The following is a 15,918-nucleotide window of genomic DNA, read 5'->3' as shown; positions in this document are numbered from 1 at the left end:
AGGGGAGTTATCGAGGTTTCGAACGCACTGTTCGAACTGGTCTTCCATTGGACTAGCCATGTTCGAGCCAAGCAAATGCGATGAGGCAATGTGATCGCCTACCGCATTTGCTCTCTCGACCGGCGCAACTAGAAGCCTCTCTCCGACCCTGAGGGGAGGAACCGGTTTGGGGTGCGATTTCAGCACTTTGGCTACTTTCCAGAATGGCCTGGAGCGGTCGTCCAAACTTTGGACTACGCGTCCGAAATTTTCATTCCGGAGTGAGACCATCCTGGAAGCAATTTGCCTATTCAGATCGGTCACCTCAAGCTTAATCTCCAGATCCCTGGTCCTCTGAAACTGGCGTCTACGCACATTCCGCAATCTAATTAGCAGCCGGGTATGGGAATCAATAGCAAGGAACTTACCCCTCACAGGAACACGTCGCACACACGCGTCGTAGGCCAAGTTTATGGCTCGTTGGAGACCCTCCAACGCCTGGTCGATGTTTTCCACGCTGTCAAGCGGCAGCGCCTAGTCAATGTTGTTGTCCACCATTCGAGCAAAGCGCTCCCAGTCGACATGGTGGTAGTCTTTCCGCAGGCAGCTGGCAGGAGCAACACCGATCCCCACCTCAGCAACGACAGGTTGGTGGTCTGAGCTAAAATCGTTGCGGACCACTGGTTCGGAGAGCTCGATGTTGGCCAGGAAGAAGTCCAGGGTTGAAGGGTTCCCCGCTGGGGAGATGAAAGTCGGCTCATCCGGAAACTGCACCGTGTAAAAGCCATGCTGCGAGTTTTCGAAGAGTTGGCGACCGTTCTGATTCTGCCGATAATTTCGCCCGGCCTCGTGCCGAGCATTTAGGTCTCCCCCAACGACGAAGCGGGAGTTGGTCCTGGTGATGGTTGCCAGGTCGTTCTTGAACTGCATTGCTGTACCGTTGCTGATATTACACTGGCGAGGACAGTAGACGACGATGAACCGGTTGAACCCGGTAGCTGATTTGACCTCCACACTAAGGGCTTCGATGATGGCGGTGCGTAAGTGCGGCAAGATGTTATATTTCATCCCCTTTCTGACGATGATCGCGATACCCCCCCCCCCCCCCTTTGGAGTTGGTGCGATCAAGACGGATGATGTTGTGATCCGGCAGCCAAAAACTGTCGCCGGATTTCAGGTGGGTCTCTGTGAGTAGACCCACGTCGATGTTGTACTTGCGGAGAAAGTCAGCAAGCTCGATGTTTTTGCTCTAACAGAGCAAGTTTTCCATGTGACGATGGAGATGGGTTTACGATCCATACTGGATAATAAATTTACCGAGCACATGGATTTGCTCGGGCTTGTTGCGACACGCACGAAGGGCATTGGTCATGCTGCTAAAAATTTCTAGCAGCTCATCCGCGGAGTACTTCTCGGACTCAGCGCTCGGTGGTGTTGTTGTGGGTGGACGCCAGTAGCCAGGGGGGGGGGGAGGCGACCGTTGACCGGCTAATCCGCCGGATGGTGAGTGTGGAAGGTCAAGTTGCGTACGTGTGCTTGATTGCCCTGCTTGTTGGGATGAACGCAGAGGAGGAAAATCTTCCGCCCTGAAGACCGGTGGTTTGTCTTTCTTCCTGCTCGGCTGGTTGTTTGACGACGCCTGCATGCGGATATGTTTGAAGCACTGTCGATCAGAGCTCTGGTGATCACCGCCACAGTTAGCACACTTAAACTGTACCGCACCAGCACCGTCCGCAGGGCAATCCGACGTAGAGTGGTCCTTGGCGCAGATGTTGCAACGCGGTTTGATGTTGCAGTTCCGGGTACCGTGACCGAAGTTGAGGCACCTCTGACACTGCGTAACGTCTCGACGGCCTCCACGATAGGGCTCCCAACGGATGATAATGGAGAACAAAGAGCGGATGGCTCGCAAAGCGCTCAGTGTAACTGTCCCTTTTGGGAAATGTACCAGAAAGAGGCAGTCTGGGTATTTCCTTTCATTTTCATTCCTGCGTTTGATCGGATAGACAGCAATTGGGGCCAATTTATACCGATCCTTGATTTCGGTACCGATCAGCTTGGGGTCGAAACCTGGCAAGCCTCTGATGACCACCTTGAATAGCTTTTCCCCAGGATTGTCGTGGGTGAACAACTCAGTTTTAGATTTTTTCAAAAACTTCGTGGCCTTCTCAAAATCCACCTTCGTGTGGAGCATAACCTTCGTACAGATGCCGCATAACTTCTATTCAGCTGCTACGCCCAGCGATATAAAGTCGCTAATGAGCTTGTTGAGATGGACGTTTTTCACTACCAGCGGGGGAAGCTTCACTTTCACCGTATTGGGGCTGGCAGAATCCGGAACATCAGTCGGCCCGCCAAAATCTTCAACGTCGCTAAAGTTTGTCACCGTGTCGCAGTCAGCCACACTTTTCGAAGTGCAACTGCTTCCCACCTGGTTTCTTCTTTTTACTGCCTCCTTCAGCAGCGGAGTTTTGTTTCGCAGGGCTCGAGCCTGCTCTTCTCTTTTTCTTTGACATCACACAGCGATGCAAGCGACAAACTGTCGCACAAAACGGAATTTTTTTTTTAACTAACCCGGCTTTTCAGAAATAGAACTGTACTTCTCAACAGTCTGAGAGCGAATGTGATGATGAGCGGCTTCGGCTGAAACTGGCTCTTATATAGGCCAAATAGCATGTTTTAAAAGGCAAGGTATATGATTCTGTCGACCGTGCTGGGGAAGCAATCATATAACGACCAATCAGAGGTCGAATTTTTCGTTTTTACAAGGCTTAACTATTTTCAATAGTACAATAGTGTGAATAATGAAATTACAATTATCTTCTTTTGAGAAGAATCTTAGAAGATTTTCCAATCTATTGCTACAAGAACGAAGGAAATCCATCGAATACTAACCGATTTATTAGCATTTGAAATTGGACATACTTTTCACTTTTTTCGGCTTTAGATTTCCATTTCACATCCCTATGTAGCCGAACTTCCTGAGAGAAGTATTCTACTTCAATAACAAAGATTTCACTACACTTTGTGTTCTACACTGCGATAAACTCTCAGAGACCGTCTTTGAGAAAGATCACCAGCTGCGCTTTGTAGGCAGCCATTTTCAAAGCGATAAGTCATTGAAAATCAGGCAATGAAATTTAAATAACTATTATCCCGTGTCAAATATACTATTATTGATTAAAAAAATAACTATTATCATTTGTGTGAACCGAGCATTTTCTTTTAATACACTGGATTTAGCATAAAATATGTTCAGCCACGATAACCACACGTAGTGCTTTTTTTACGCACAAGTAAAAGCTATGAACAGAAAACTGTAAAACTTGCCATTGATGATGTTTTTCCTGGTTGTGATCAGTGTTGCAAAATATCACTGTCAGTGATAGGTTCTCAGTTGACACTGACAACTGCGAATATCAGTTTCAACGCGAACGAGCTGAAAGTGATAAATATTTTCAGCGCCAATCAGTTGACAGTGATAATGCTGACTGGCAGCATTTCTGTGATTTCGCACACGCTATGTTACTTCAGCGATTTTTATGCGGTGAAGGATGAAGATGCCCACCATCCACCTCATGCAATAGATTGGCTCATATCAAAGAATTTCGATATTAATATCATTCATTTTACTGAGATGATTTTCACTGATAATTGACTCGGGTGACACTCAATATCAACTTGAAGAGAGGTAGAGTGAATCTGAACATTTTCAATTTGCAAATGTCAAAATTTCGCTACACTGGTTGTGATGAATCGCTGACTGCCAATATTTAGTATAACCATGATAGCTGTTCCCGACGTCGAAACAAACACCGTCTTTTTAGTTGCTTACTTACCAGCTACAAAGCTGTAATATATTTTAGGTTCTAATAAAGTGTTAAAGATAATTTATAATTTATTACTTATTCAGTGTTTCTTGGTTTTTATATCCGAAATCCTTCTACTAATTCTTTCTACCTTTCAGGCAACCTTCTATTTCTTCTCTTTTCAGGTCCACCAGCGATGAACAACGATTAGCGGTAAGTATTTCCTGTGTGTTTTAGGTTAAGTTACGGGTAAGTATAAGTTCATAATTATTTTCAGCAACGTACCTTCGCCTTTTAACCTGCTTTATAAATACCACTTACTACGTGGTGAGTAGTAATAAATTTAATATTGTTCCGGATTGTGGAACGACTATTTGTTTAAGTTTACTTAATTCAATAAACTCGCGACTGATATGCGGTTCCACTTGCTATCGAAACTGAATAAACGATGACTTTTACGGATGTTTACATCCTAATTGTCATTTTGTTCGCTCGGCCCTTTTCGCTCGATATGAAACGGTTTGTTGTTCACCCCCTTTTCGCCGCAACGGGGGGTTTCGGCGACATTCCCCGACCCGTGAACCACTTTCGTTTCCGGAGTTACTACACCCGTATCCTCTTCGCCGGTGACGTCCAGTACCGCCAGCTTTACCGCGGGTCGAGCAAGCACTCCTCTGGCTGTCTGCACTGTGGCACGTCTAACTTGCCCGGATTTGTCTGGAAACGTCTCCAGTACACGCCCTCGTTCCCATCGGTTTCTCGCCTGTTCGTCGATGATCACGACTAGATCACCTGGTTTCAACGGCTTCACTGGTTCGAACCACTTCGTTCGCCTCGTCAACATTGGGAGATATTCCCGCACCCATCTGTGCCAGAAATCGTCGATGATATGCTGCACTAGTTTCCAGCTGTCTCGCAGAATGTTTCCCTGAACAGGTTCCGTTATCGGTTGCTTAAACCCAGTCCGTCCGTACAGAAGGAAGTGGTTTGGTGTGAGCGCTTCGTCGTCTTCTGCCTCCAAAGAAACATAAGTCAGTGGTCGTGAGTTGACAATTGCTTCGGCCTCCAGCATGATGGTCTCCAACACCTCGTCGCTAGGGTGACGTGGGCTATCCGACACAGCTTTCATCGCTACCTTCACCGACTTCACCATGCGTTCCCATGGTCCTCCCATATGCGGAGCCGCAGGAACGTTAAAATGCCACTGAGTATTTGCATTGGTAAATGTGGCGGCGCAGTCTTGAACAATGTCCCGAATTTTCTTCTTCTCCTCTGACAACTGGCGATTGGCTCCCACAAAATTTGTTCCGTTGTCCGAAAATACCTCCTGTGGAGCTCCCCGCCTGGCTACAAATCTTCTGAATGCCATCACGCAAGATGCAGACGAAAGACTGTGGACCAGCTCCAGATGGACTGCTCGCACCGTGAGGCATGTAAACAAACAAATCCACCGTTTTGCGACGCATCGTCCAACTCTTACTTCGAGGGGTCCCATGTAATCTACACCGGCGAATGTGAATGGCCGAATGAATGGGGTTAGGCGTACTCTCGGCAAAGGTCCCATCAATGGTGGCCGGGGAGTTGATTTCTTCACCTTGCAGTACTGACAACTTCGACTTACTTTTTTCACGAACACCCGAAGCTTCGGGATGTAAAACTCTTGTCGCAGCTCGTTACAAACAGTTTCTCCGTTAGCATGCAAGAACCGGCGATGAACCGACTGTACCAGTAGGAAGGTAATGCGATGATCTCTCGGCAGCACTACGGGATACTTTGTTGCGTAGGGAATGTGCGGTGCGCTTCCAATCCGACTTCCGATGCGTACGACTTCGTGCTCGTCAATAAACGGAACTAGGGGGTACAGTGGGCTACTTCTGCCCACGCTGCAACCATGGTTTAGCGCGTGAACCTCCTCCACATAAGCCTGACTCTGTGCCTGGCGCCAAAGCGTTTCCATCGCCTTCACGATATCTTCCTGATCCAGGACATGCCGTCGACTTTTTCTCCCTAGAGTTCGCTTCCAGATCCTGACTGCCCGGTGAACATAAGCCATCGCTCTAAGCAAACGATCCCAATTGGAAAAGCGCTCGACGCGAATCACTTCCTCGGCCGCTTGATGTACGCCTACTAAACGTAGTTCTTCGCATGCTACATCCGCTTCATCCTCCACTACTGACTGCCCAGGCCACTGCTCTATTGGGTTTCGTAGAAACGGTGGTCCCTGGTACCAACGGTTTTCTGGGTCAAATGAGGGTCCCGAGTTCCACTTCGTGGCGTCGTCCGCAACATTGAGCTTCGATGGTACATAACGCCATTCGTCCACGCTGGTGAGCGAAAGAATTTCTCCAACCCGGAAAGAAACGAATTGGTGATATCGACGACTGTCTGAGCGGAGCCATGCGAGCACTGTAGCTGAATCCGTCCACAGGAAGTGTCTTCGAATGTTGAGGGTAAGTGCCGTAAGAATTTTCTGCAACAAGCGTGATCCCATCATGGCAGCCTCAAGCTCCAAGCGGGGGATTGAGAGCGCCCGAAGTGGCGCAACTTTTGTCTTTGCTGCAACCAGCGAACACCAGCCGCCTCCGCTATACGACATCCTCAGATAGGCCACACAAGCACAGGACGCTACGCTCGCGTCCGTAAACACATGTAGTTCGATTTCGTCGATTTCCTCCGGCAAAAGATGACCAAGAAAGCATCGGGGAACCCTCACCTCGCTGATCGTCAGGTACACCTCGATCCACCTACTCCACAGGTTGTGCAAAGACTCTGATATGGGCTCGTCCCAGTTAGTACCCGTTCGCCAGATTTCTTGCATTAAGATTTTTCCTTGCACTACAAAGTGCGCTACGAATCCCAGCGGATCATATAATTTCATAACTGTGCGTAAAACTTGGCGCTTCGTTGGAATCATTCCGCCTTCTAAAATTCCTTCCAGCCCTGTTCGGTCGAAAGTGAAGTGATCCGCCCTGGGAACCCATACCACGCCCAAGACTCGCTCGTAGACCCGTTCCTTCTCTAAATTGAGTGACTTGCTGTCAGACGTACCAGTCTCCCCGAGTAGATCGAGCACCTCCTGTGAGCTGGATAGAATTTTTCCGAACTCGAATCCACCGGCTGCGTGTATTAGCTGCACTTGCCGAACGAGCTGTACGGCTTCCTCCACAGAATTGACACTGCTGAGAAAATCATCGACGTAGTGGTTCCTAATAATCGCATCTACCGCTTTGGGGTAAAGTTCTGCGTAATCAAGTGCGTTAGAAAACATTGGGACCACTTATCCTCCTCACGAATCAGAATCCTCAAGAACATTTCTCGGATATCTGAGCACACTGCGATTTTGCCTTCCCTAAACCGCAGCAACACCTCCACAAGCGAAACCAGTAGATCCGGACCCTTTAGCAGCATGTCGTTGAATGAGACACCATTAGCCTTGGCAGCAGCATCCCACACCATCCGAATTTTGTTTGGCTTCCTAGGATTCGTTACCACTCCTAACGGCAAGTATCACACACGCTCGGGGTTCACTTGCTTAAGTTCCTCCGGTGACACCTTACGGACGTACTGCTTCTTCTCGTAGCTCTCTATCTGCTCATTCACTCTCCTGCGAAGCTCAGGATCTTTAGCCAACCGTTTTTCCAGACCTTTCAACCTGCTTACCGCCATCGGAAAACTATCCGGAAATTTTACGTTATCTATACGCCATAATAATCCCGTTTCCATACGGGCTTCTTTCCGCACCGTGGTTGCTTCCAGAATACTGCGTGCCCGCTTGTATTCCTCGGCTTCAATCTGTTTTGTCACTACGGCATCTTCAACGGCGAAAAACTTTCGCATCGAGTCATGCAAGTCGCTATTGCTCATACTAACTCGAGCATGCAGGTGAAGCTGTTCCATGGACCCTCTGTCCCCGGAATTTCTCCCATACACGCACCACCTCAACCTAGTTTTAGTGGCCACCGGTTCGCTGCAGCTGCCCTCGCGAATTTTCAAACTAGTGAGCAGCTTCACGTGCTCAAGACCGATAATCATGCCTGGTTTGGCATTGGTATAACTAGCAACGGGAAGTCCTTGCAGATGCGGAAAGGTACTCGACAGTTCTTTGTAATTCAGCGTTTGACTGGGAAGCCCCAGCTCCCGTACGGTCCGTACGTTGCCCAGCTGGAATAGTTACTGCTTACCAACCCCGGATATCTTCACGCTCAACCGCTTGGAGGTCTTCTCTTGTCTGCTGATCTTCCCAGTCCAACTAAACCATAAGTTGTCAGGTTCACCTTCGATACCCAACTGTGTCGCGATCTCTTCTTCAGGCAACGTTGATGACGATCCATCATCTAGAAATGCGAAAGTTTCGACTTGCTTCCCGTCTCCATACAGCGTAACTGGGAGATACCGGAACAACGAATATGATTTTGTGTGGTGATGATTATGGTGAACGGTCTCAGCGGATCTTGCGCCATCTACCGCTTCATTCCGACTACAGTGCAACAACATATTATGACGAACTCGGCATCCATCTACTCCACATTCCTTCTTCGAACGGCATGGCCATTTTCTATGCGGTATTAGACACAACCGGCATAAATTCTTTTGTCGTATTGCCTTCCAACGACCACCAATGTCCAACGATTTGAAACTTACGCAGTTCAGAATCTGATGACTATTTTTCTCGCAAAACGAACAAGGCTTAGATGAGATCTCCCCAACTGTGTTTTCCTTCATTGATGTGGGCAGCTCGTTCGCGTGAGTGAACAACTTCTCCTTTGGCTTAAACTTTTCCGCCTTATGCTGCTTGCTGTAATTTTGCGCAGACTCTACTCCAACACTCAGCTCCGACGCCAAATTTACTAAGCCCGACATAAAGGTATTAAACGTCGCAAGGTTAACGTGCAGGTGTGCCTGCTTGAACGCTCCCCACTGCAATTTCAGCGAGGCAGGTAATTTATCGATCAGCTCCTGGAGCAGCATCGGGTTTGACAAGTGCGCCTGTTGATCAGTCAATATAATATGATCGACGAGGTTTTGAATCACCAATCCGTAAGCCACAATAGTGCTTAAGTTATCCGCCTTTGGTGGAGGAACGCTTCTCACTTTGGTTAGTAGAGAACTGATTAATATCTCTGGCCTTCCGTACAACTTTTGTAAAGTTTCCGTTACGTATGGCACAGACGCGGGTAGCAACAGGCGACTTCTAACTGCCTCCAAGGCGGAACCTCCTAAGCTACGCTGCAGTCTGGCCAGATTCTCTGCTTCCGTATATCCACAGACTTCAGTCGTGTTCTTGAAGGAACTATAAAAAATAGGCCATTGTTCGGGCTCTCCGACGAACTTCGGTAAGTCTCGGGGCATTACTTGCCGAGCTGCCAGTTGCGCATTGGTCGGTCCTGACAATGCGACCGAAGGGTTAACTCTATTTCCTTCGATTGGTCCCGGATGGGTTTGAATTCCCGGAAAAACATTAGCCGACGTTGGTCCCAACGGACCAACTAAATGGTTAATCCCAGCCCCATCGACCACCATGGATGTCGGTACTACAGATGGTCCAGTATACGGAAATAATACTGGATAACCGGGGAAGGCGTTTGGGTAGCTTTGAATTCCCGGAAACAGACTTGAGGAGATAGTGGTTGAAGGCAACTGTGGAGGACCATTAGAAGCTATTGAATACTGCATTGGGTTAATCGGTGGTAAGACAGGGCAATTTCCGTGCGCCGCCGGTGCTGGGAAGTAATCAAACCGGTTATACTTGAGCCTATTGCGTTCGCTCCTGAATTTGAATAAAACGGCACCGGATGTTGAATTCCCGTCACCGTTGGTCTAGGAACTGACTGCACGGTTGTCACCATCGAAACTATCAACGAAGACATGATTGGAGCTGTAGTAACAGAAGTGACCAAAATTCCACCCGCACTCGTCTTTACTGTCACTGGAATCGTTGAATTAGCCGATGCTTTGTTTGATGTACTTGTGGACATCGTTGGTACTACCAACGACTCGTAAGATTTCGCTAGAGCTGTAACACCACCTCCGGGAATTGGAATCGTTGGATCTAGCAAAACCATACCTTGGTTGAGTGGAACCATATTGTTCGAAGTCACTGCACCGGTGGCAGAAACTGGCAAGGTACCCTTTAATCCAGACGCAGATGGCTTCGACTGTCCTACTGCATGCTTTTGGGTCTCCGTTGCGAGCCATTGTTCCATCATCTCGCGTCTAATCTTTACACTAACTCCGCTTTTTCTACTGCACGATTCCTTTTCCTCTCCTATTTGCATCAGCAAAGCGTACTTTTGCCTCAAGTATTCTTGTTCGTCGTCAATCTGTTTCATTCTTATTTCTTCTTCCAGCCTGCGTATGCGTCGCTCTTCTTCCATACGCTTTTTCTTTAACTTCTGTTGCTCCTCGAGAAGTTGTAAACTTAGCTGCAGTTTCTGTGACACCCTACTGCTCTTGCTGACCGACGATTCATTGAACGATACAGCAGACTTTGATGCAGCATCCCAGTTTGCCATGCAATCACTGCACTTCCAACTCCTATCCGGTTCAGCGATAGATTCACTCACACCCGCGTACTGGAAGTGTACCCAAGAATCGCAAACGTCGCAACACACCATACCTTCTTGCACGTCGGTACGATCGCACTTTTTGCAATATTTTGCGTTGGTGACGGAAGCCGCATCACCGGGTAAATTATCGTTAAAGTCTGACATTTCGAGAGCGGGCCTATTCTCCTAACAGCTAACTAACTATGTTTATTAACTATCCTTATAATTAGCAGCTCGCAACCGACGATGATGACAGAATAAAATAGTGTACTGACTTTAATTACTGCACTTCGACTTCGTACTCGATGCTGCACTCCAACCTGTCAGTAGTAAATCGTTGAGAAAAATCCTCTTCCAAGTGGTATCCGAAACGGCAACCTCCGACGGGTAACGAATCATCCAACTCAGGATGAATAACTTTGTAGAATGTTCCCGACGTCGAAAAAAACACCGTCTTTTTAGTTGCTTACTTACCAGCTACAAAGCTGTAATATATTTTAGGTTCTAATAAAGTGTTAAAGATAATTTATAATTTATTACTTATTCAGTGTTTCTTGGTTTTTATATCCGAAATCCTTCTACTAATTCTTTCTACCTTTCAGGCAACCTTCTATTTCTTCTCTTTTCAGGTCCACCAGCGATGAACAACGATTAGCGGTAAGTATTTCCTGTGTGTTTTAGGTTAAGTTACGGGTAAGTATAAGTTCATAATTATTTTCAGCAACGTACCTTCGCCTTTTAACCTGCTTTATAAATACCACTTACTACGTGGTGAGTAGTAATAAATTGAATATTGTTCCGGACTGTGGAACGACTATTTGTTTAAGTTTACTTAATTCAATAAACTCGCGACTGATATGCGGTTCAACTTGCTATCGAAACTGAATAAACGATGACGTTTACGGATGTTTACATCCTAATTGTCATTTTGTTCGCTCGGCCCTTTTCGCTAGATATGAAACGGTTTGTTGTTCACCCCCTATTCGCCGCAACGGGGGGTTTCGGCGACAATAGCCGTCATTTTAAAACGCGTTTTCTCCTATTCGATCGCGTTTGGCTGTTTTCCAAAAGCCGGGGGTTGTCATCTTGGATTTTGCCGTTCTTCAGAAACTGGAAGCTGTGATCTTGGATTGAAAATTGCGTCCGAAGTAAATTTCTAGCTTATGTGCATCATAAGCCGTTTCCGTTTACCGTTTCCGGTAAACATGAAGAGCTGGAGCAGCTGCACCATCTCTGTGATACGCGGAAGTTCTATGAGGAGGTAAACCAGTCAGGTAGAGGCTGTACCGCAAGCTGACATATGCAACAACGCGGATGGAAACCTTCTCACGGATGCCAGTGAGCTGGTCGACAGATCGAAAGAATAATTCGATAGACACCTGAATGGCGATGCAGTAAACAGAAGTGGAGCAGGAACTGTCCTAGGAGCACCAGCCCCCGATGTTCATGAAGCTCTTTGTGAGGTCAGGAAGCTGAAGAACAACAAAGCCGCAGGTAAAGACGGACTGCCGAGCGAGCTTTTTAAAAATGGGAGAAGGGCGTCTGGCTAGAGCGCTGCAATGGGTAATTTTAGGATATGGGAGGAGGAAAAACTGCCAGACGAGTGTATGGAGGGAGTTGTTTGTCCCATCTACAAGAAGGGTGACAAGCTGGAATCCCGCAACTATAGACCGTTCCGATAATTATAAATACACTTACGATCAACCGTCATTTCAAATAACGTGCAGTATTCAACCAAACGTTGGCTGCGTCCTGTTGTTTACATCCAAAAGAAACAGATGCTGTCATTTTTTCTAACATTTAGTGCGAAATTTTGAAAATGCGTGGCCTTTCTCCCGAGCAAAGAAAGCGAATTGTAAAAATATTTTGAAGAGTGCACATTTACTGATGCCCCAAGACGTGGTAGAAAACCCGGGCCTGTTGATCCCACAATGGACAAAAAGGTTAAGGAATACTACAAGCGGCATCCTTAAGTATCAGTACGAGACGTGGCGAGAAAGCTTGGAACCACGGCGAGTAACGTTATGGGTCTGCAGACTCGTCAGAAGCAGAATCAGCCAAAACGAAATCCAAAACAAGCTGATTTGTGTGAAACCGAGAGCTCGGAAGCTTTATGACAAACTTCTGACCAAAAAAATGGGGTGTGTTATCATGGATGACGAAACCTACATAAAACTGGACTATAAGACTCTGCCAGGACCGCAATTTTATACATCACCGAAGGGAAAGGATGTCCCTGGACCAGTGAAAGCCATTTACATCGAAACATTCGACAAGAAGGTAATGGTTTGGCAGGCCATTTGTGAATGTGGGAAAATATCTCGTCCATTCATTACGAATGACACAATGAATGCTAAAATTTACGTGAAAGAGTGTTTGCAGAAAAGGTTGTTACCCATGGTTAAGCAGCATAACAATCCTCCAGTCTTTTGGCCCGATCTTGCTTCCTGCCATTACTCTAAGGATGCGCTAGGGTGGTATAAAACAAATAATGTCACATGTGTCCCAAAGGAGATGAATCCTCCAAACTGCCCTGAAATTCGCCCTATTGAAAATTTTTGGGCTTTGACCAAGGCAAAGCTGAGGAAATATGTCAAACCAGCGGACAATGTTGAAAAATTTAAAAAAGATTGGCTTAAAGTGGTAAAAATGGTCGGAGAACACACTATGCAAAAGCTTATGAGTAGTGTTAAGAGAAAAGTTAGAGAACTCGCGTATCCTACGAAAAATAATCCCAACTTGAATTGAAACTGGAAAGAAAACACTTATTATCTATATTTCAGAATAAAATGACCCGAAAAATCCTGTTTTCTTTTTTTTTCAAGAAAGAAGATGTATTTATAATTTTTAGGACAGTCTATAGCACAGTATCTCGCATAGTAATGCCACCTACAAAATACTCTCACAGAACCTGTTTCGTCATCTATTACTTTTAACCAGGAGGTTCGGTGGCCAGTGCAAGCGGGCCTCATGGAAGCTCGTGCCACCACGGACCAGATCTTCACAATCCGACCGATCTTACAGAAACGTCGCGAGTACAACGTACCCACACAGCACATCTACATCGACTTCATGGCGGCCTATGATACAGTCGATCAAGAACAGCCTTGACAGATTATGAACGACAACGGATTTCCGGATTAACTGACTCGACTTGAGCAGCCAGCATGGCGCAAGTTATATGCTATATGCGTGTTTCAGGGATACTCCCGAGATCCTTTGCATCGCGCAGAACATTAAGACAAGGTAATGGACTTTGCTATTCAATAACGGGCGAATTGGACTACGAATGAATGTGTTGAAAACAAAATACATGCGAGTGAGAGGCTTCAAAGAGAGCATCATCAGCTTCCCAACTCAAATCTCTGTAGACGGCAATGAGCTTGAGGTGGGGGACGAGTTCGTGTATTCGGGGTCACTGGTGACCGCTGATAAGGGTGGTTAATACGATAGATTATCGTCGACGATCGTCATCGCCGACACCGATAACGTCTGATATCGTTAATGACGATGACGACAGCGTCTTTAAACAATAACGTTATCGGTGGTGACGATAGCCACCAGATGCTAACAGCTCACTAACGTCTTATGTCAGTTTTGTCTGCTGTTGTTGCGAATAGTGCGACGACCATAATGTACAGAGATATGTTGTAACGGTATGTCAAATGCGGAGTCGGCCATATTGGAAACAGATTTGATTGCAAAGAAGTTTGTTTTTAAACAGCCTTTGAAAAAAAAAAATTTTCGCATCGTTGAATATATCATTTCAATGCATTTATATTGTAAATACAACAATGCTACATACCCTGATCTCAATATTTGTGCTTCTTGAAAGCAAGCCAAACACTGAAAACTGGAGTTTTTTTTAAGTTAGCAAGGAAACATAAATAAACAAGGAAAAATTTCTTCCTGTTGCATAGTGATACTTAGTCTCCAACCTCTCTAGCAAAAAATGCTACCTCACCCCGTGCTTACTTTTTGATTAAACCGTTACACTACTCATCATGGTGACGACTTCATCAAAACGTAGACATGGGGTGAGGAAGTGTTTTTCACTTCGGAGGGTTGGAGACGAATCATCACTAGGCAACAACTTGCGAACTTTTCCTTGTTTGTTTACACGGTGACAAAAAAGTCTGGTCAAACTTTTTTGGGGTCGCCTGTAACCTACACGTTGCATCTCTCTGGTGCCATCTATATGTCAAATGAAAGGGTTAATTTTGCTGCCCAAAGTGGCAGAGTTTCGTTTCTGTGCAGTTTGTTTACATTAAGGCTACTGACATACTGAGGCGTCAAATGAAGCGAAGCAAGAAGCGTCGCAAAAACGTCCGAGCTCCTTCTTCGAACGTCTATATGAAACGCTTAAACCGGTCATACTGGAGCGGCAAAGACGCGTCGATAGAGGCGGCGAAACAGAACGAGTAGTGTTTTGACGCGCGTATATGTACGCGGTAATACCATATTCAGACTAAATCTTTTATCGCCAGGTGCTTTATATTTGCTTTGTTTTGGTTTGGTAATTTAAAAAAGCAAATAAAATACATTTTCGTTTAGAAAATGTTAAAATGTTTAGAAGAGGGTTGTGCAGTAAATCCATGTTCAGACTAAACCTGATATCGCCAGGTACTTAATATTTGCTTTATTTTGGTCTTAAATCTTAAAAAAGAAAAAAAGTAGGATAGAAAATACTATCGGGAAAAATTTTCAGGTCGTCGGGAAAATAGCACTGATATTATTGATTGATATTGTTGAGTTTTGATTCGAATGGCCAGAAATTTAGCATGCTGAACTTCTTTGGTCGCGAAAATGCAAGCCGCTGAGTAACTAGCTGTGCTCACATGGGTTATTGAAATCCTAACAGATATTATAAACTAGTTGAACGTTGCTCGGGGTCAACGGGTTTAAAATTCAGAATAATTTCTTATATTTTTTACTACGTCTGTAGCGCAACTCACTTCAGTAATATTATTTTATTTCATGAAAAAATCTCTATGTTTACTAAAACGTAATTTTCCGTGCTTGAAGAAGCAAAAAAATCTTCATTGGACGAATTCATATTTCCTTCAAACAAACCCGCTACTGGAATCTAGGAATATGACAACACAACGCATTTGCGACGCTCGCTCCAGTATGTCATAGGAAGCTTCACACAACGCTTCTGTTTATTCCGCTTCTCAAACGCTCAACGCTTCGCTTCATTTGACGCCTCAGTATGACAGTAGCCTAAGTTGTGAGCCATGGCAGAGTTGAGAGCAGCTGTTATCGCTGAATAAATGAAAGGGTACAAACCCGGACACATATTCAAGCACCTAAAACCGTTCGGAATCAACCGGAAACTCGTGTACCGGACCATAAATCGGTATCTAGAGACCGGAGGCACCGAGGACAAGGCACGATCTGGACGACAAAGGTCTGTGAGAACTCCAAGGCTGAAATAGATTATACGAGACCGGATTCGCCGGAATCTCGTCCAATCTGCACGGAAGCTGGCCAGGAACCTTAAAATGAACGAGAACGAAAATGAACGAGAATCAATCCGCCTGCTTCTGCGCAAGGATTTAAAACTTACACCGTACAAAAATCTT

General features: G+C 45.9%; 1 protein-coding gene across 1 annotated transcript; it reads right to left on the bottom strand.

Moving 5' to 3' along the window:
* Positions 1 to 4,260: 4,260 nt before the first annotated feature.
* LOC129729278 (uncharacterized) lies at positions 4,261 to 10,498 on the bottom strand. Its single transcript, XM_055687790.1, has 5 exons — positions 9,618 to 10,498; positions 7,970 to 9,555; positions 7,346 to 7,858; positions 7,079 to 7,282; positions 4,261 to 7,028 (listed from the first exon to the last, which is right to left on the bottom strand). The coding sequence occupies exons 1-5, from the start codon at positions 10,496 to 10,498 to the stop codon at positions 4,261 to 4,263; spliced, it is 5,952 nt and encodes a 1,983-aa protein (XP_055543765.1).
* Between the last annotated feature and the right edge of the window lie 5,420 nt (positions 10,499 to 15,918).

Source organism: Wyeomyia smithii, chromosome 3 (genome assembly GCF_029784165.1).
Source record: "Wyeomyia smithii strain HCP4-BCI-WySm-NY-G18 chromosome 3, ASM2978416v1, whole genome shotgun sequence".
In the NCBI taxonomy this organism is placed as follows: Eukaryota; Metazoa; Arthropoda; class Insecta; order Diptera; family Culicidae; genus Wyeomyia; species Wyeomyia smithii.
The sequence above is the reverse complement of the archived record's forward strand: the minus strand, read 5'-3'. Positions and strand labels throughout refer to the sequence as shown.

Bases quoted from the DNA above. Each gene is read 5' to 3' on its own strand.
- LOC129729278 (XM_055687790.1), bottom strand. From the start codon at position 10,498: ATGTCAGACTTTAACGATAATTTACCCGGTGATGCGGCTTCCGTCACC. The intron at 7,859-7,969 runs GTAAGCAGTAAC...CGCATCTGCAAG, and splicing joins CGTGAAGATATCCGGGGTTG to GACTTCCCGTTGCTAGTTAT. The intron at 7,029-7,078 runs GTGAGGAGGATA...TTGATTACGCAG, and splicing joins GTTCTTGAGGATTCTGATTC to AACTTTACCCCAAAGCGGTA.